The 18,780-nt window shown below is 45.5% G+C and overlaps 3 protein-coding genes across 4 annotated transcripts; 1 reads left to right on the top strand and 2 right to left on the bottom strand.

Annotated features, from left to right (window-relative positions):
* Positions 1–411: 411 nt before the first annotated feature.
* On the top strand, positions 412–9,953 carry LOC109527991 (protein LYRIC-like). 2 transcript variants are annotated; one of them, XM_019890240.1, is made up of 11 exons: positions 412–925; positions 1,353–1,460; positions 1,529–1,640; positions 1,787–1,942; positions 2,021–2,293; positions 2,382–2,450; positions 2,510–2,622; positions 2,711–2,812; positions 3,310–3,385; positions 3,461–4,903; positions 9,927–9,953. In XM_019890240.1, exons 1-10 carry the CDS (start codon positions 572–574, stop codon positions 3,550–3,552), a joined length of 1,455 nt encoding a protein of 484 aa, XP_019745799.1. In that variant the 5' UTR covers positions 412–571; the 3' UTR covers positions 3,553–4,903; positions 9,927–9,953. The 2 variants fall into 2 exon arrangements, with proteins under 2 accessions (XP_019745799.1, XP_019745798.1); XM_019890239.1 differs by having other exon boundaries at positions 1,350–1,460.
* On the bottom strand, positions 4,947–8,250 carry LOC109527995 (major histocompatibility complex class I-related gene protein-like). Its single transcript, XM_019890246.1, is given in 8 exon segments — positions 4,947–5,506; positions 5,584–5,601; positions 5,690–5,797; positions 5,865–5,926; positions 5,928–6,171; positions 6,295–6,573; positions 7,131–7,397; positions 7,994–8,250. Coding segments are annotated over 8 exon segments (1,122 nt in total). The 5' UTR covers positions 8,061–8,250; the 3' UTR covers positions 4,947–5,429.
* A 20-nt stretch (positions 9,954–9,973) lies between the features above and the next one.
* On the bottom strand, positions 9,974–14,398 carry LOC109527994 (major histocompatibility complex class I-related gene protein-like). Its single transcript, XM_019890245.1, has 8 exons — positions 14,011–14,398; positions 13,192–13,458; positions 11,477–11,755; positions 11,080–11,388; positions 10,905–11,012; positions 10,793–10,810; positions 10,614–10,716; positions 9,974–10,524 (listed from the first exon to the last, which is right to left on the bottom strand). Exons 1-7 carry the CDS (start codon positions 14,075–14,077, stop codon positions 10,634–10,636), a joined length of 1,131 nt encoding a protein of 376 aa, XP_019745804.1. The 5' UTR covers positions 14,078–14,398; the 3' UTR covers positions 9,974–10,524; positions 10,614–10,633.
* Positions 14,399–18,780: the final 4,382 nt, after the last annotated feature.

Below are 18,780 nucleotides of genomic sequence, written 5' to 3'. Positions count from 1 at the left end.
ACGAAATGTGATTTTTTTAAATTTTTTTTTTTTTAATCGTGTGATCCAATTGATACCTGAAGCAGTATTTCGACTAAATTATTTCTGCGCCTTCTCTCGGTCTACACTCCTGTGCACACGGTGAAGAAGTAAAAGCACGACGTGGTGGAATCCTGACGTCACCGCTCCGTTAGCATACAGTTGCTAACAGCGAGCAACTAGTAGGCTAACAGTTAGCCTTGTGCATCTCCGGTCCTCAGCTTCATTCGTACCCCACCATGGCTGGAGGAGACTGGCGAGGCTTTGCGATGGAAGAAGCTGAGCTCCTCTCCGGGCGCCTGAAGGACCTGCTGTCCTCCGGCCAAGCGTATGTTATTTCTGCTCCTTCTCTCGGTCTACACTCCTGTGCACACGGTGGCGGTAAAAGAATAGTAAGTCGCCAAAAAAAAAATCCACTGAAGAAGTAAAAGCACGACGTGGTGGAATCCTGACGTCACCGCTCCGTTAGCATACAGTTGCTAACAGCGAGCAACTAGTAGGCTAACAGTTAGCCTTGTGCATCTCCGGTCCTCAGCTTCATTCGTACCCCACCATGGCTGGAGGAGACTGGCGAGGCTTTGCGATGGAAGAAGCTGAGCTCCTTTCCGGGCGCCTGAAGGACCTGCTGTCCTCCGGCCAAGCGTATGTCCGCAGCCACCTGGGCTTGGACTTGGGTCTGGCGCCCGAGCTATACCCGACCTGGCTCATGTTGGCGACGGCAGGCATGGGCGCGCTGCTCCTGCTCGCCGTCTCCTGGGCCGCCATCTGCGGCGGCGGCGGCAGCAGGAGTAAACGGAGCATCCGGATGGTCACCCGCGGCGGCCCGCCCGTCGCCAAGACTCCGGTGACCAAGACGGTTAAACCGGAAGAGACGAAGAAAAGAAACGCCAAGAAAGCGGGGGAGAAGGTCTGACGTTTTAAGCTCGTCGAGTCTTGAACAACTGAGCGTCGGATAGCGTGTTTAGCTAAAGTCAATTAACTTGGTTTATTCGGAGTAATAACGAGGACGCCATTTTGTAATAAGATTCAATAGGCAAGGCTTATTGTTGAGCTAATGGCATGTCATGTTCAAATTCATTCAGTTTCGATTTCCAAACCGCGGAAGAATCCTCATGAACTGTCATTACATCAGTCGCTTATTATTCAGCCAAAATTATAGTTTGACTAGAGAAGGTGTCTGGTTGGTAAACAATTGAAGTGATTTATTCATACCGTAAATATACTGTGCTGTCCAACACCCCTCATAACTATAAACACGAAACAATTGTTAACATTTTAACTCGAATCATTCTAAAGGCAGTTGTATGAAATATGTCAATGCCACATTTCAGCAGAAGCTTCAGCCCAACGGAAAGCCTGCTGCTGCGTTGGTAGTGCAACAGGAAGTCAAAGTCCCGGAGGTGCTTTCCAAACTGCACCCGCCGTCCACCAAAACCCGGAAGGTACATTTGCCGGATCCTCTTTTAGCTCAAAAATCTGATTATGCCTTAGTTTGCGTGCTTGTCGACAGGCGCCCGAAGCACAGCCGCCTGTGCAATTGAAAAAAGACAAGAAGAAAAGCAAGATCAGTGTTAAACCAGCACAATATGTGATCACGCATGATGGGAAAGAACTCGACGAAGGTAACAAACCTCCGACATTGTGTTGCTAACAAAAACGGAAGCACGTAAAATCGTGAAAGTGTGGCATCTTACCACAATGTGTAAATGTGCAAAAGATGATCTCAAGTAATGAAATGGCTTAAGACACTTGTTATTTTGGCCTATAGGCGCCTGGGAAACCAAGGTCAGTAACCGTGAGAAGAAGCAGCAGCGGCGGAAGGACAAAGGCGCCGACTCCTTCAGTGGCCAAGAAGGGACGCACGCTGCCCAGAGCCACGTGGAGTCCAACAGCAATGTGAAGAAGAAAAACAAAAGGGCCAATGGTATGTTTGAGTTCAGGAGCATCAATGCATGTGTACCTAATAAAGTGGCATATAATCCCACTTTGGACCTCCTTTCAGATTCTCAAAACTCAAAATCAGCCGCCAAAGCCTCATCCAGCCAAGGAGGCGACGGCGTCAACAGCGGAGGGTGGACCGACTTGTCTGCCATGGTCCCGCCGGCTCACATGGGTTCCACCGAGCCGAGCAAGTTCGGTTCTCACTACCGCGCCCGAGCCGAACCCCGGTCCTGGTCCCAGGAGTCACAAGGGGGCGCCCAGACATGGGTGGCCAACATAAAATCGGACCATGACCCGGTCTCTTTGTCCATGCTGCGCCTGAACGCGACGCCAGGTACAACAGATGAACGATACCTCGTCACACTTTCTGTTTGAAGGCCGTACCTCAATCCCTCCTGTTCTGTCCATCTTCTCTCTGCCAGACCCACTGTCCAAGTGGACAGTGGATCTGCATTGGACCACCCACGCTGACGATGAATGGGGCGGTACAAGTGAGTGTGTTCAACCCGCCCCCTTCACTTGACTTCACTTAAAAGTGTCTCTTCCGCAGAGGGTGCGGACTCCGACTGGAATGCCCCCGCGGAGCACTGGGGCAACTACGAGGAGCCCCCTGTGGTGACGAGGCTGCTGACTCAGCTGAAGCAGCGGACTTTGACCAATAAGGTCTCACTCTTCAAAGTCGTAATGACGCCACGTCAGATTTTTTGGGAGGGGTTGGTTGCTTCAAGAAATACATTGGTGGTCTTTGTAGGTGTCAGAGGACAATGACGATCCAGCAGAGGGCGCCGCTAAGTCGAAGAAGAAGAGAAAAAAGAAGACGGCGAGCAAAGAGGAGGACATACCTGAGGCTCAGGCAAGACATGTTTTGGTTATTACGTCATTATAAGAGATTAGATTGACAAAAAATATATATATATCCGCAAAGTTTGCTTCAGGGTCTATAAATTTGACGTGTCACTTGATGGGGCTTTGCCGGAATGCTGGTGATTTTTGATGTTTGGCGGCACAGTTAATCTTCACCTCAATAGAATCAGCTAAGCAGCTGTCCACCAAATTTGGAGATGGTCCAATAACAAGTGGGGGGGGGGGGATTTTTTTTTTCTCCAGGTTTTGATATTTGACCCCATCCCCTTGAGTTTAAATTTCAAAAGTCGACCCATGTCAAACTGGAGACGCTACGCGGTGAAGATCACATGTTCCCATGCACATTTGGGGACGTTTTGGCAAGTTAGCAATGTTTACTGTTTGGTAGGGGGAAAAATGTGTTCATGTTTTTTGAAATGCACGCAGCAGGGAGCGAAATGTGCTTCTGTTTTGTGAAATCAAAGTGTTGTGGTTGACCAATATTAGGCGGTAAACTCGCTACCCAAACCTGAAGATCTTCCGGTCGCTGCCTCCAAAAAGCCGAGCATATCATCAACCCGGAGTGAGTCTGAATTTGTCTTGAAAAAGGAAACCAGCAAATGAGCACGCTGAACCGCATCCGTTTTGTGTTTGGTAGAGCGACCCGAGAAAAACGCTGGCAACGACGGCGGCGGAAACGGCAAAAAAAGACAAGAAAAAGGCCAGAAGGGAAACGTAGTAGTCACCTGACGACCCGACCCCTTTTCCGACCTTTTTATGCAAATGATTGTGGAATTTGTCAATATGCAATAATGAGCAGCTTCTGTCTGGAATTGTTTTTTTTTTAATCCAATTATTGATTAATAATGAGACGAAGATGATCACTTACTGGGCGACATGAAGTTGATGGAATGTGGAGAGGAGGGAGTCCGACGCACTCGAGTCTAATTTGCACTATTTTTACTGCACACTGGACTTTTGCTGTGGTTTTTATCATTTGAGTAATTTTAGGTTGCATTTTTTTTTTTGCACTTATTTGTTTACACTTTGAATGACTTCCCTGCTGTCATTGTAAAAAAAAAAAATCTAACAGTGACTTGGGGACATTATTTGCCGTAAAAGTGAAGTCAATTGAATTTGCCTTGAGGGATTATTGTATGTCAGTCCACAAGGGGGCGCTGTAACGTTAGGTGTGTTTCAAAACTAGAATCTCGTTTTTAAATCCAGAGAACTGTGATGTTCGAAATTATGATTTCAAGTTGAAAACAGAGGTTATTGAGGAGCCATTGCGGGTAGTTGGAATGTGAAAAAGTAGATGCAACATTTTAATTTAGTATTTCATAAGTATGTGAAAATCAAACATGAAATTTACTGTAAAATTGATAAAACAACAATGTGAACCAAATTAAGAGCCCCCATGGAGTCCTGGATTGTCAACATTAGTTCTTGAATACCAATTAAAATGAAGAGCTACCAGGGGTTAATAAATCGCGAAATCACGAACTGTTTTTTTTTAATTGATGGAAAATTAACAAGATTTCATCGAGCACTACCATGTGTCAGTGCAGTGCAATAAAAAAAAAGATTTGTATTTAAAAATGACAATTGAATTTAAAACCACTAGGGGGCAGTGTCCTACCAAATGAAGTCAAAATGGAGCACTGTAAAGACACTTATAATGTACCGAACCATCCATCTGTTATCCGAGCCGCTATATTGTAATATAAATAAATATTGGCATATCACATTTATTATCTCGCGTTTCAACTACATTTGGATTCCCGAAGGTTGACCCCGCCCCTTTGTGAATGGTGATAATACCGAGCAGGAAAGCGATTGCGATGAACCTGAACTGGCCACCGATGTATATGGTCAAAAGGACACTCGCTCGCACCTGTTTGCGGACTTTATGATGATGATGATGATGATTTTATTTTTACATAATGATCTGGCTGTAAAGCGGAACATGAAAAACAAGCAAACCGCAGGAATTTGATTCCGTTGCCTTAACCCGCCGTTAGTCGTGTATTAAAGTGCACGGCGACCCGTGTTTGAGTTTTCACCGCGGTTTCCTTCCAATTAAGTTTTGATGTCAACCGAGGTTGTTTGTCAATTAAAGAGAACAAAAATAAATGTTACTGGGGGAGGGGGAGGTTGATTTTTACTGATGATTCAATCCATGTATTTCTATTACTCGTCTGGAAGAAATGTTTATTCAGGTGATACAAATGATGTTTTTATGTCTCAACATGTCCAAATAAATTGCTTGATTTTACCCGTGGAAGCGCATCAATATGACTGTATTTTCAATGTCCCGTGTTTACTTCTTACCAGTATGTAAAAGAGCCCATGATGAAGATTTCTTGATTCAAAACATGTCAAATGTTTATTGCAAAACAGTATGTTTGAGGGTAAAAAAGTGTTGATCGAAAAAACTGGCAATAGGTTAAGCTTCACACCGCCATCTCCCGTCACAATACTCTCAGGTAACTTCAGACCGACTTTGATCGATCACGAGCTGATTGCGAGTTGAGTCGTTTGCAATTCTGGCTCTTCTTCGTTGGAAGTTTTCGTCCGGGTCGCACTGGCCTTTTGGATATTTTCAGACTTTTATCTTTGTCGTTGACTCAAAGACAAGTCGACTCGGCGACAGATTCGGGCTCGGAAGGAGGCCCAGAAGTGAGCTCGGAATCGCCGTCAACAGCTGCGGGGTGGCAAACACAGCGTTTAGGCTTCAACGCTCATTTGCGGCGAGACGAAAACAGGTGACATTTTACTTACATGCTGCCGTGTATTTGGCTGCAAGGAAAAAACACACAAAAAAAAGAGACAAGTTGCAGTTTGTTTTGGTGCCAAGTCTTGCCAACCAGATACACATTTGCGTCACCTTGTCTGCTTTTGTGAAGCTTGACGAGGACCACGAACAGCAGCGCCAGCAGAACGAGGAGCGCGACGGGGATCGCCACGGCCAGCGTCATCTTCCTGATTTCTTCCTCTGCACAAGAGCAAAGAAGATGTGAGAAGGAAGACGTCGGGCCGGGTTGGCGTGCCAGCTGGCTCACCTCGGTCGCGCTCGTTGCTCAGGATGAGTCTTCTGTCCAGCTTGGTGACCCTGGTGGCCTCCGCCGGACAGCTGGAAGACGCATTCGTAGCGGTCCTCCGCGTCGGCCGGCAGCTCCGCATTCAGGTGGGCCGTCATCTGGAAGGTTCCGTCGTGGTTGGGGAGGGTCTCTCCCATCTCCACGTCCTCGTGGAGGTCCGCGCCGTCCTTCCTCCAGAAAAGGGCGGCTTTGTAGGGGTAGAAACCCGTCACGTGGCAGGTGATCGGAGACGACGGCGTCTTCTGCAGCAGGGACATCACCGGCAGCTCTGCGCGCAAAGTTAGACATGCGGAGAAGAAAAAGTGAGACGGTGGCAAAGAAAATGTGTTGAGAGAAGAGAGAGGAGGTTGCCATGGCAGCCATTTTGCTCCAGGGGAGGGCGTTCTGGTACCTGTTCTCATCAAGAAGTCCCTCCCATATTTCAAAAACATCTTCAGCAAAGAAGGACAAATCTCCATGTGGTAATGCTGCTTGAATTTACGATAGGCGTCCAATTGGTCCAGCTTGAGTTTGGTGGCGAAAGCTTGCGGATGGACGGCGATCCATGTCCACGTCTGCAGGTCAAACGTCAGGAAGTCTTCCCCGTTGTAACTGATGTCAGTCGAACCGTCAAACTTGTCAGCCTCTTGGTCCCATTCGCAGCCAGATATCCTCTGAAACATGTGAACACCTGACACGATGACACAAACGTCTGAAACAGGATGTGCTGAGATCAGGTCGCACTCGCATATTCTGGAGTAAAAAGAGAATTTCATCCGTCCAGCCATTCTCTGAAGCGTTTCCCCTCCTGATGGGTCGCGCGTGTGCCGGAGCCTATCCCAGCTGTCTTTAAGCGAGAGGCGGGGGCACAGCCAATCGGTGGCCTGCCAATTGCAAGACACAAATGAAGAAAGAACTGTTCACACATTTGGACAATTTCGAGTCAAGAGTGAAGCTCCCGTGCGTGTTTTTGGAATGCGGGAGCAAACCGTTTAGTATCCGGAGAAAAAAATATTTGGAATTTGACCCTACGACTTCGGCACTGTAAGGCGGATGTGCTAACCAGTCATCCACCCTGACGCCCCAGGACAATTTTTTCGCAAATTAAAAATCCAATGCAATTTTTTTTTTAAATCCCAAATGTCCCTCAGCAAGCAGTCATCGCTGTCAACCGCAGTCTCTGAAAGTAAAAAAGTGGGTGAGCACATGAAATGTCTTTTTCTCAAAGAAAGTTGATGGTAAACAAACCTCCAGTGTGGTTGAGGCGCTCTCTCATCTTTGCCAAAATGTCTTTGTTGGACTGCTGGTTATAATTCATCCTGTCTCTCATGCTCTCCCAGAAGTGGGGATCCTCGAGTGTGACTTTGTTCATCCACTCCTGTGTGGGTTCACACGTCCCGCTCTTGCTGTGGCAGTGAATTATCTGAACGTCGTCAACATAATAAACCACCCAATAGTCTACCGTGTTTGGAGTTGGAGAATACGCAGTTTTAAAATACTTGTGCGAGTGGATCACTGAAAGAAAAACACAAAAACATTTTTTTTAATGCTCAAATCGTTCAGCAAACTCCAAACATCTTCTTCCAGAAAGGCAAATCATCTGCATCAATTCCACGTTTCTTGCTAAAATGACAACATTGAAAATTGTCTTCACTTTCAGTCACATGCAGATGTTCCAAGTATTTTTTGTTGTTGTTTCGCATCACCCGTTTAAAACGTTTGAAAAATATGTAGATTTTTTTTTGACTGGCTTCTGATTTCGAAATTAGTTGTCCTTCACTGTAAACGTGTTGTATGAAACATATATTCATGTTGGCCCTCAGACGGAAGCCATAACGACGATTTTGAGTTTGACATCCTTAAACTTTGTGATTTAATCGATGATCTATTTTTCGACATTGAAATTGATGAACTCTGTGCGGGAAAAAAATTCCCAAAAAACTACTGCGATTCTAATCGTAATTTTGATGTGTTGTGGACCACAAAGTTCCACAACTTGTGTCGAAGGAACTTTGTCCTGAGCAGGGAAACGGTTGCTTCTTGAAGTACGTCAATCCGCGAAAACTCAACTCAAACGAAACCGAAAGGCAGAATCCACGTGACGCACTTACCAGGCCTCACAACTTGGAACTGCGCAGCCACCACAAACAGCCCAAATAAAATAATCATCTTCGACATCTTCTGCTCCTTTCAGTCCAACCACAGCAAACTAAAATAACCTGTCCGCCTCATCCGATCACGACAAGCCAGCCTGGCGATGACGTCACGTGCGTCAAGTCGGATTGCTGCGACTCCTTCCCCAAGTTCACATTACGTCGATTTGTTTTGCGGTTCAAATTAAGTGGTGTCCGCGTAAGAAGAGATGAAAAGCAGCCACGCTTTCATTCTCAGTGGCTAGTAGCCGTCAAGACCAGAAGCAAGCACTTCGCTTTCGGAGAAATCACGTGACCACACAAGTGGGCTGAAAGCAACGAATAGCGGTGGCTGCAGAGCGAAGTTGAAGGCGTGCTTGAAGGTGGGCTGGGTCAAAACGCCTGACTCCCAACTTTAATCGAAAGTTCTTCAGACATCGCTCTGTCGTGATGGAGGCAGCTGCACAATCAACGGGTACAGGTTGATCGTCTGTAAAACAAATCATATACATGTATATGAAATTTTTACCTGTGTCCTTGTTTGTTTTGTTATTACCAAAGGAGTGGGCGTTATTTTTCAGACGACTTACCAGCGAATTGTAAATGAAAGCTCACTTAACTTTCTGATGCCGTCAAAGTATCTTCATGGTCGGCCTCCCTGGTGACCTCTGTCTCTTGTCGCCGATTAATGCGTTGACATCTGTGGAAACATTTCTGAGAGAGAGAGAGAAAGAGAGAGAGAGAGAGAGATGCTTGTGTGTGTTTATAAACTCATGCATCGACAAGTTTTTCAATTTGGTGTTCAAATATCAGTCTATACTGGATTTTTCCTGCAACAAATTCATATTTAAGACAAACTATAATTCTGCTGGATTTTACAGTTTTACTTTGCAAGTTTTGAGTGTCCACTTGGTGAAACGGCTGCTGTATATGAAAATACAGATGGAACGAAATCTGGACGACCATGTTCCAGGGATGCTTTTCCTGTCAAATTTAAAAATTCAATTGAAGGATTTATATGATAAATATGCAGTGAGAAAGATATACGCACGCACACACCTGTGTGTGTTGTGAAGCATGTTTTTATCATTTGGCGTTAGTATGGCTGAATACGTTTGTGTTTAACATGTGCATGAAGCATTGAAGAGTTGCTTCCCACACAAATTGTCAACACGTTTGACTGTAAAGACGACATATCAACTGCTTCACTCATGCTATACTTCATGATTTTCACTCATTTGTTACTTTCGATAGTTGAACATTATTCTAGGCATTCACAACTTAGAATAATATAATGTGACATGGTAGATCTGACTCGCAAGTACTTACCAGATATGAAGTGAGCACTGCAAAGACGAGCATTGCCTCCTCAGTCCAATTCTCTCGTCGTCAAGCTTATGTAAGCTTATGTTATATTATTAATTATGATAATTTTATGTTTGAGCTTCATATTATTTCATGTTCAGAATACCTAAATTATATTCTGTTGTTTAATAATTGCCTTGACGTGTTTTTTTTTTGTTGTTGATCGGTTCTGATTGGCTGTTGAAGTCAGAGAAGCAGGAAGTGATTTGAGTTACGAGGAGAGTTGTGTTCTCGAACGTGCTCAGGTACAGATACCTTTTTTTCCCTTTTGATAAAACTGCATTTAAAGGATTCCATCTCTCCTTTTGCCGTTCGTAAAGTAGAGCTATCCACAAAAAAAAAAAACAGCGAACCCATCAACTTAGGAAGAGCAAAAGGAACACACCTTATGATCTGGCTGTAAAGCGTGAACTTTTTAAGTGGAACATGAAAAACAAGCAACAGCAGGAATTTGATTCCGTCGCCTTTACCCGCCGTTAGTTGTGGATAAAAGCGCACGGCGACCTGTTTGTTTTTACCGTGGTTTCCTTCCGTGACGTCAACCAAGTCTTGCACGACTTTGAGAAATAAGAATAAAGATTAATGAGACTGGTGAATCGAAAAGAGCAGCTGAGCTGACTTTATTCAGGTGACACAAATGATGTTTTTATGTCTCAACGTGTACAAATAAATTGCTTGATTTTACCCGTGCAAGCGCATCAACATGACTGTATTTTAAATTTCCCGTGTTTACTTCTTACCAGTATGTAAAAGAGCCCATGATGAAGATTTCTTGATTAAAAACGTGTCAAATGTTGATTGCAAAACAGGACGTTTGAGGGTGAAAAAGTGTTGATGGAAAAAACTGGCAAGAGCTTCACACCGCCATCTGCCGTCACAAGACTCTCAGGTAACTTCAGACCGACTTTGATCGATCACGAGCTGATTGTCATGATGAGACTGCTGATTTCATACAAATTAAATTATAAATGAACACAAGAAAGCAACTCGATCAAATCTCCAAGACACCAAAGCCAGCAAAAAAAATTAAAACAGCAGTGCGCAAATCATCTTTGTGAAGAACAACTCCGATCTTTTCCCTGTTGTGAAATCCAAGCCTGACAGGAAAGCCTTTGGATGGAGACACCTCAGTTGTCTTCCAACACCTGGAGGAAGACGAGCACAGCAAATGGCACATCTGAATCTTGAAAGAGTCCCAAGAACATGCGGAGGCCATGTTGACGAACTAACTCACCAGGTGAAGGTGGCCGCATCTCACAGAGAAGTGGGCTCGGAAACGCGTTCGGAATCGGGCTCGGAAGGAGGCCCAGGAGTGAGCTCGGAATCGCCGTCAACAGCTGCGGGGCGCAAACACAGCGTTTGTGCTTCAACGCTCATTTGCGGTGGGACGAAAACAGGTGACGTTTTACTTACATGCTGCCGTGTATTTGGCTGCAAGGAAAAAACACACACAAAAAAAAGAGACAAGTTGCAGTTTGTTTTGGTGCCAAGTCTTGCCGATCAGACACGCATTTGCGTCCCTCACCTCGTCTGCTTTTGTAAAGCTTGACGAAGACCACGAGCAGCAGCGCCAGCAGAACGAGGAGCACGACGGGGATCGCCACGGCCAGCGTCATCTTCCTGATTTCTTCCTCTGCACAAGAGCAAAGAAGATGTGAGAAGGAAGACGTCGGGCCGGGTTGGCGTGCCGGCTGGCTCACCTCGGTCGCGCTCGTTGCTCAGGATGAGTCTTCTGTCCAGCTTGGTGACCATGTCGCCCTCGACGCCGGACAGCTGGAAGACGCATTCGTAGCGGTCCTCCGCGTCGGCCGGCAGCTCCGCTTTCAGGTGGGCCGTCATCTGGAAGGTTCCGTCGTGGTTGGGGAGGGTCTCTCCCATCTCCACGTCCTCGTGGAGGTCCGCGCCGTCCTTCCTCCAGAAAAGGGCGGCTTTGTAGGGGTAGAAACCCGTCACGTGGCAGGTGATCGGAGACGACGGCGTCTTCTGCAGCAGGGACATCACCGGCAGCTCTGCGCGCAAAGTCAGACATGCGGAGAAGAAAAAGTGAGAGCAGGTTGCCATGGCAGCCATGTTGCTCCGGAGAGGGCGTCCTGGTACCTGTTCTCAGCACGACGTCACTCCCATATTTCAAATATTTCTTCATCCAAGAAGGACAAATCTCCATGTGGTAACGCTGCTTGTATTGACGATAGGCGTCCAATTGGTCCCACTTGAGTTTGGTGGCGAAAGCTTGCGGATGGACAGCGATCCATGTCAGCGTCTGCAGGTCAAACGTCAGGTAGTCTTCTCCGTCGTGACTAATGTGAGTCGAACCGTAAATCTTGTCAGCCTCTTCGTCCCAATCGCAGCCAGAGATCCTCTGGATCATGTGAACACCTGACACGATGACACACACAAACGTCAGAGACAGGATGTGCTGAGATCAGGTCGCGCTCACATATTCTAGAATAAAAAGAGAATTTCATCCGTCCAGCCATTCTCTGAAGCGTTTCCCCTCCTGATGGGTCGCGCGTGTGCCGGAGCCTATCCCAGCTGTCTTGAAGCGAGAGGCGGGGGGACAGGCAACTGGGCGCCTGCCAATCACAAGACACAAATGAAGAAAGAACTGTTCACACATTTGGACAATTCTGAGTCAAGAGTGAAGGTCCTGTGCATGTTTTTGGAATGTGGGAGCAAACCGTGAGCATCTGGAGAAAAAAACACCTAAAATTTGAACCCACGACTTTGGGATCACACTCCCCAGCCTCCCTGGTAAGGTCTATTAAAGGGGGCTGGAGAGGAGGGCCCGTCAGGAAGTCGAGTCTCAGATTGAGGAGGAGCAGTGTGGTTTTCGTCCCGGCCATGGAACTGTGGACCAGCTCTACACCCTTAGCAGGGTCCTTGAGGGTATGTGGGAACTCGCCCAACCAGTCTACATGTGCTTTGTGAACTTGGAGAAGGAGTTTGACCCTATACCACCGATGTCAGAGTTTGGTTCGCATTGCCGGCAGTAAGTCGGAATCGTTTCCAGTGAGGGTTGGACTCCGCCAAGGCTGTCCTTTGTCGCCGATTCTGTTCATCACCTTCATGGACAGAATTTCTAGGCACAGCCGAAGCGTTGGGGGGGTCCGTTTTGGTGGCCTCAGTCTTGCATCTCTGCTTTTTGCGGATGATGTGGTACTGTTGGCTCCTTCAAGCAGGGCTCTCCAACTCTCACTGGAGCGTTTCGCAGCTGAGTGTGAAGCGGTTGGGATGAAGATCAGCACCTCCAAATCTGAAACAATGGTCCTCAGTCGGAAAAGGGTGGAGTGCCCTCTCCGCGTCGGGGAGGAGATCTTGCCCCAAGTGGAGGAGTTTAAGTGTCTTGGGGTCTTTTTCACAAGTGAGGGCAAGAGGGAGCGAGAGATCGACAGGCGGATCGGTGCAGCGTCTGCTGTGATGCGGACGTTGTATCGGTCTGTCGTGGTAAAGAAGGAGCTGAGCCAAAGGGCGAAGCTCTCAATTCACCGGTCGATCTATGTTCCAACCCTCATCTATGGTCACGAGCTATGGGTCGTGACCGAAAGAACGAGATCCCGGATACAAGCGGCCGAAATGAGAAGATGGCTGGCTGGCTGGCTGGACGGACTTTGGCACTGTGAGGAGGATGTGCTAACCAGTCATCCACCGTGCCGCCCCAGGACAATTTTTTGGCTCAATAAAAACCCAATGCAAAAAATAATAATAATTCCCAAAAGGTCCCTGAGCAAGCAGTCGTCCCTGTCAACCCCAGTCTCTGAAAGTGAAAAAAGTGTCAATATATTTTTGTCACTGAAAGTTGACGGTAAACAAACCTCCAGTATGGTTGAAGCTCTTTCTCATATTTTCCAAATCGACTTTGAAGACCTGCTCTTTATTAATATTCCTGTCTCTCCCTCTCTCCCAGTAGTCAGGATCCTCGACTGTGACTTTGTTCATCCACTCCTGTGTGGGTTCATATGTCCTGCTCTTGATGTGGTAGCGAACAAACTGAACATCATCGAGATAAGCAACCATCCAATATTCGAGCGAGTTTGGAGTCGGAGAATACGCAGTTCGAAAATACTTGAGTGAGTGGATGACTGAAAGAAAAACACAAAAACATTTTCTCAAATCATTAAACAAACTCCAAACATCTTCTTCCAGAAAGGCAAATCATCTGCATCAATTCCATGTTTCTTGCTAAAATAACAAAATTACAAATTGTCTTCACTTTCAGTCACATGCAGATTTTCCAAGCATTTTTGTTTTTGTTGTTTCTAATCACCCGTTTCAAAAATTTGAAAAATGGATCGATTTTTTTTGACTGGCTTTGGATTTCGAAATCATTTGTCCTTCACTGTAAACGTGTTGTATGAAACACATTTTCATATTGGCCCTCAGACGGAAGCCATAAGGACGATTTTGAGTTTAATATCCTTGAACTTCGTGATTCAATCGATGATCCATTTTTGGATATTAAAATTGATGAACTCTGCGCGGGACAATTTCCAACAAAACTATTGCAATTCTAATCGTAATTTTGATGTGTTGTGGTGAAGGAACTTTGTCCTGAGCAGTGAAATGGTTGCTTCCTTCAAGTGCGTCAATCCGCGAAAAAACGAAACCGAAAGGCATTGTTGCGGCGCACTTACCAGGCCTCACAACTTGGAGCTGCGCAGCCACCACAAACAGCCCAAATAAAATAATCATCTTCGACATCTTCTGCTCCTTTCAGTCCAACCACAGCAAACTAAAATAACCTGCCCGCCTCAACCGACGATGACAAGCCAGCCTGGCGATGATGTCATATGCGCCAAGTCGGATTACTGCGACTCCTTTTCCAAGTTCACTTTGCGTCGTTTTGTTTTACGGTTCAAATTAAGTGGTGTCCGCGGAAGAAGAGATGAAAACCAGCGCGTGTTTTTGCAGGCTGTGCAGAAACAGCAACGCTTTCCTTCCCAGTGGCTGGGTGCCGTCAAGACCAGAAGCAAGTACTGTACTTCGCAGGATCGGGAAAACCACGTGACCACACAAGTGGACTCCTCCCTGCTCGTCGCGGTGGCTGCAGAGCGAAGTTCAAGCAATAATATCCAGCTGCAGACTCGGAGGCCAATAATATCCAGCTGCAGACTCGGAGGAGGTAGATTTAGGCTATGGAAGACATACGACGGAAGTGGCTGTGGTAAGTTTAGGTCAATGGATTTGGTCGTGCATTAAAATAACACAACTCCGTTTTACTTTTAGTTGATTTTGCTGTTAAATTATCTTCCAATTACAGGGCCTTTTAAACTTTTTAAGATCCACATGCGACTTACTTTGGAATTGGGCATCATCCTTCTGACGTCATATCCGTCGTAAAGTTACTTCCCTAAACCTACCTGCCCTGAATCGGCCTCCTCCGGGCCTGCAGCTGGACCCTTCTCAGTTCAAGGCCTGCTTGAACGTGGTGGGCTGGATCAAAACGCTTGACTCCCCCCACACGGATTGGAAACTCTTTTCTCGCGGTTTAAATGAAATGATGCGCCATCTGAATACGCCACGGTATTTTTAAAAATACTTTTAAACATCGAAAATTACTCATTCTCAGCCCTCGATCGGGGCGGAGCTAAGCTTTTTGAAGGAATTGACAGAACCGGCCATTTTTTAATGTCCTTTCTCTTTGAACAGGGCGTTGTCGAGACATAGAAACACTCCCAGCGTGTTCAGGGACCCTGAAAATCGGGGCGTGGACGTTGGTTCTGAGTGTCTCAACCATTGGGTTCAAAGGTTGTGGTCAAAAGACGTCCTCCACATAGAAACGAGTGGGATGCAATGCAGTACCACGTGTCCACAGCAAGAGGGCGCACTCATTTTACTGCAGGGGTGTCAAACTCATTTTTGTCACAGGCCACATTGTAGTTACGGTTTCCCTCGGAGGGCCGTTATGAATTTTTCGAAACCTTCTAAATGTATCTATTAGATACACAGCGCACAATAAGTTGATGAATAACTAGTTTTAAAATCAGAAGTCGATAATAATGACTGTTATTGTGGTTTACATATGACAATTTGAAATTTTGGTTCAGACTTCAGCAAAAATATCATGGAACTTGACATGCTTGATTTGCTTTCGCGGGCCACATAAAATGATGTGAAGGGCCAGATCTGGCCCCGGGCCTTGACTTTGACACCTGTGTTGTACTGTATATGGTTGAGGTTAATATTTGGGTTTCGGTCTTTCCATAGTCGTAATTTTCGATGTTAATAAAATTAAAAAAGTGTGGCGAATTGACATCTACCCCCCAGTCAGTGGCAATTAACACACAGCATACAGAAGTAAAGGAAGAGCAAAAGGAACATACCTTCCCAATGGCTTTATTTTTGTCTCAATTTGTTCACCTTCCAATATTGAATTGGTGACAGATTTTTTTCCCTTTTGGCTTCGTCGTAGCCACTTTTGGCCTGTATGAAACCCATGAAAATGTTTTCATTCCTTATTATTTGCTGCAGTGACTTATTTAATGTTGGTTAAATGAGTTTCATTCTAGATTCAACACCTTTTCTACCAAATGACTTACAATTTCAGTTAATATCGTTAGTCTCCAAAACAGGCTTACTTCACTCCGTTGGAGAAAACGAATGACAATTGGGATTCGAAGAGGAATGACATTTGTATTTAAGAAACGGAACCTCCCTCTGCTGGCTGTAGAAAGCCTGAACCGAGGGCCATGCAAAAACAAGTATAATATATAAAATATATACAAATTTAACTTTGGACATTTTAAACGACCACCCATGGTAAAAACAAACAAACGGGAATTTTAAAGGTTAAAAAAACAACGATGTGGACGTCAGCGTCGTCTCGTTCTCATTTTTGAGTGTCATTCTAACACCCGCTGCAAGTGTGTTTTATTTTGGCTGCCGTTGCAAGTGAAGCAGCCACTTCATGTTTTTGAGGTTTTAACGCAGCCCAGCAACACCAGGCCTGCAACTAACCCAAAAAAGGGAGGATAGAGAGAACGAGAGATGGAGAAAACGTGTGACGGCAGCCTCTTGGAGTCCTGTAAGTAGACTTTCTTCGTCGAAGACCACATGCAGCCGTCTAACTTTTGCACGTTATTTTGTTGTGGCGCAGTGCCTTTATGGACATATCGACCTTTATCACTTCGGGTAAAAGACAACAAACTTTCCGTTCTTCCGTCATCACAGCATTGCGAGCTAGCTAAAGCTCTTTCTAATAGAGGGGTGTGTGTTTGTATTACTTTCTCCTCTATGAATGCTAAGACACAATTTTGCTGGTAACATTTTATATATCGCTTTTTCATTACGTAATAATGATACTCAAACCATAAACTGTTAATAATGAGGCAGTTTGTAACAGGAAATTGTCAAAAGTACATATGTGCCCCACTTCCTTTTATCAACAATGGTATGTTCCATTCCATAGAGCAAAAAAGGCGTTGAAATGTTTTTCAACTCTTTATAATTATTTGGCATTTATTTTCATTTCATAACAATTAATACCAATCATTAATTGATATTTTTCTTTTTAATTGTTGGTAGCGTTTGGATACGTTTCCCGTATAATTATTTGGCATTTATTTTCATTTCATAACAACTAATACCAATAATTAATTGATATTTTTATTTTTAAACTGGTGGTAGCGTTTGGATACGTTTCCCATTGTCACCACTAGAGACCAGCAGAGGCCCGCTAGTCAAACAAAAACCTATACCCATGAAGTGATTTACATCACTGGCAATCTTTCATTTCTTCATATGGTTTTATGTGCCGCAGATCACATATTTGCTCAATATGTGTCAACTCGGCCCCTTTTTGTCCGCATATAACCCCTCGCTCTCTTTCTGTGTGTATGCTGACTGGGCTTGTGTTGCATTCACGTGTTAGGTATGCCGGTTGTAAAAAGGATTGTACTTGGTGCCCTGGTGAATGGAGGCAGCGAGGCGGACGACGATGGGTGTAATTCTAGCATCCGGCAAACGCTGACCTCCGTAGAACACGGCAGACCTGCAGGGATTACAGTACAGATGGCTTTTGGGGCGTCGGAGGTCAATGGGAGAAGTAGCGTCAGCGTGGCGCAAGGTGGCCAAAGTTCACTCGGAGAAGGAGAGCAATTGATATTTGCTTTCCGTGTTTCATAAGAAGTTGCAAGAGAACTCGTTTGTCCTGTCCAAAGGGGTTTACATTAAGAAACTGTTCAGTCTGTCCTTTGGTTGATGTCTGTTCCTGTCCCTGCGTGTTACAATCATTGCCAGAACCCTGGAATTGACATGGTTTGCAAGTACGGTGGATGTTGAGGGGTAAAAGGCATTTGTCAACACAGTGTCATTCTTCTATGTCTCCCCTATTGGACTCATGTGTTTGTTCTGTGAATCCATTTTGGAGTTCACAGTGTCCTATAAAGGTCATGATGGGAACAGATTGCTGTGTCTGTGTTGCCTGTTAGGTCTTTAACAGTCCGTGACATGCACTGAAAAGGAACAAGGACACTCAATCATCCCTGTTGCGCCGAAATATGTCTATTTTGACTTCACTGGGGTCTCGTTTTAACCACATTGTCAGTCCTTGAATGCTTTTTTAAAAAAAATGACATTTACTGTTATATAGCCAACGCATATTGGCTTAGAACAAGGGGCGAGGAACTTCTACTAGCTTGTGTGAATGTCATGTAGACTTTCCAATATTTCCACTTTTTTCGCAATTTTGGTTGTTTGTGCATGCCACGTCCAGTCTCTCGACATAAGTATGTGGGCACTGTCTTTCTATTGGTCAATGCCGAAGAATCAATCGAAGGACGAGGTGGAACATGTCACAGGATGCATCAAGACCAACAAAAATTCTGACATGCCAGACATTGGTCACCAATTGGGCATGAAGCATCCCAGATGTTCACAACCAATGCTTGAGTATGTCACACTACACGGGCTACAACACTAAATCAGCTACGAGACACCACGGTTGTCTGCGACACGTCTGTCGGCTAAAAATCAAGCTACGTTCGTATAGTATGACGTCGAAATTACGTCCATCCATGATGCTTTTAGTCGCAAAACGTTTGTCAGTTTAAGCGCTGACTGAGAGCGCTCTCAAACCAGAAAACAGGAAGTGGAAACCAACCCAAATCCAAACGGCAATGGCGCTAAACGTGGCTAAGCAGAAGAAACAACTCTCTGAAAATGCTCCCAAAGGAACCGGTTTCATGTTTGGCATTCGGAGTCTCCGATGTGCTGTTGGGGATCATTTAGAATCAGTCCCCTGTGGGAGCAAGGAAATTCTTTGGCCTCATTCCAGGCTGCTTTTCTGGCTTCCTTGTACAAGCTCTGGGACTGCGGCAGGCTCGGCTTCAAGGAATGTTTGGGGGGGGGGGGGGGGAGACAAAAGAAGGGTCACTGACATCCCATCTCGAGTGGGAGGGGGGAGT

This window comes from Hippocampus comes, unplaced genomic scaffold (genome assembly GCF_001891065.2).
Source record: "Hippocampus comes isolate QL1 unplaced genomic scaffold, H_comes_QL1_v1.1 scaffold71, whole genome shotgun sequence".
In the NCBI taxonomy this organism is placed as follows: domain Eukaryota; kingdom Metazoa; phylum Chordata; class Actinopteri; order Syngnathiformes; family Syngnathidae; genus Hippocampus; species Hippocampus comes.
Note: the sequence above shows the minus strand (reverse complement) of the source record. Positions and strands in the feature narration are given on the sequence as shown.

Excerpts from the sequence above, each read along its gene's own strand:
- LOC109527991 (XM_019890239.1), top strand. The coding sequence starts at position 572 with ATGGCTGGAGGAGACTGGCGAGGCTTTGCGATGGAAGAAGCTGAGCTC. Across the intron at positions 2,451-2,509 it reads CGATGAATGGGGCGGTACAA|AGGGTGCGGACTCCGACTGG; the intron begins GTGAGTGTGTTC and ends TCTCTTCCGCAG. Across the intron at positions 3,386-3,460 it reads GAGCATATCATCAACCCGGA|AGCGACCCGAGAAAAACGCT; the intron begins GTGAGTCTGAAT and ends TGTGTTTGGTAG.
- LOC109527994 (XM_019890245.1), bottom strand. The coding sequence starts at position 14,077 with ATGTCGAAGATGATTATTTTATTTGGGCTGTTTGTGGTGGCTGCGCAG. Across the intron at positions 13,459-14,010 it reads GCTCCAAGTTGTGAGGCCTG|TCATCCACTCACTCAAGTAT; the intron begins GTAAGTGCGCCG and ends TTTTTCTTTCAG. Across the intron at positions 11,756-13,191 it reads GAGCTTCAACCATACTGGAG|GTGTTCACATGATCCAGAGG; the intron begins GTTTGTTTACCG and ends TCATCGTGTCAG.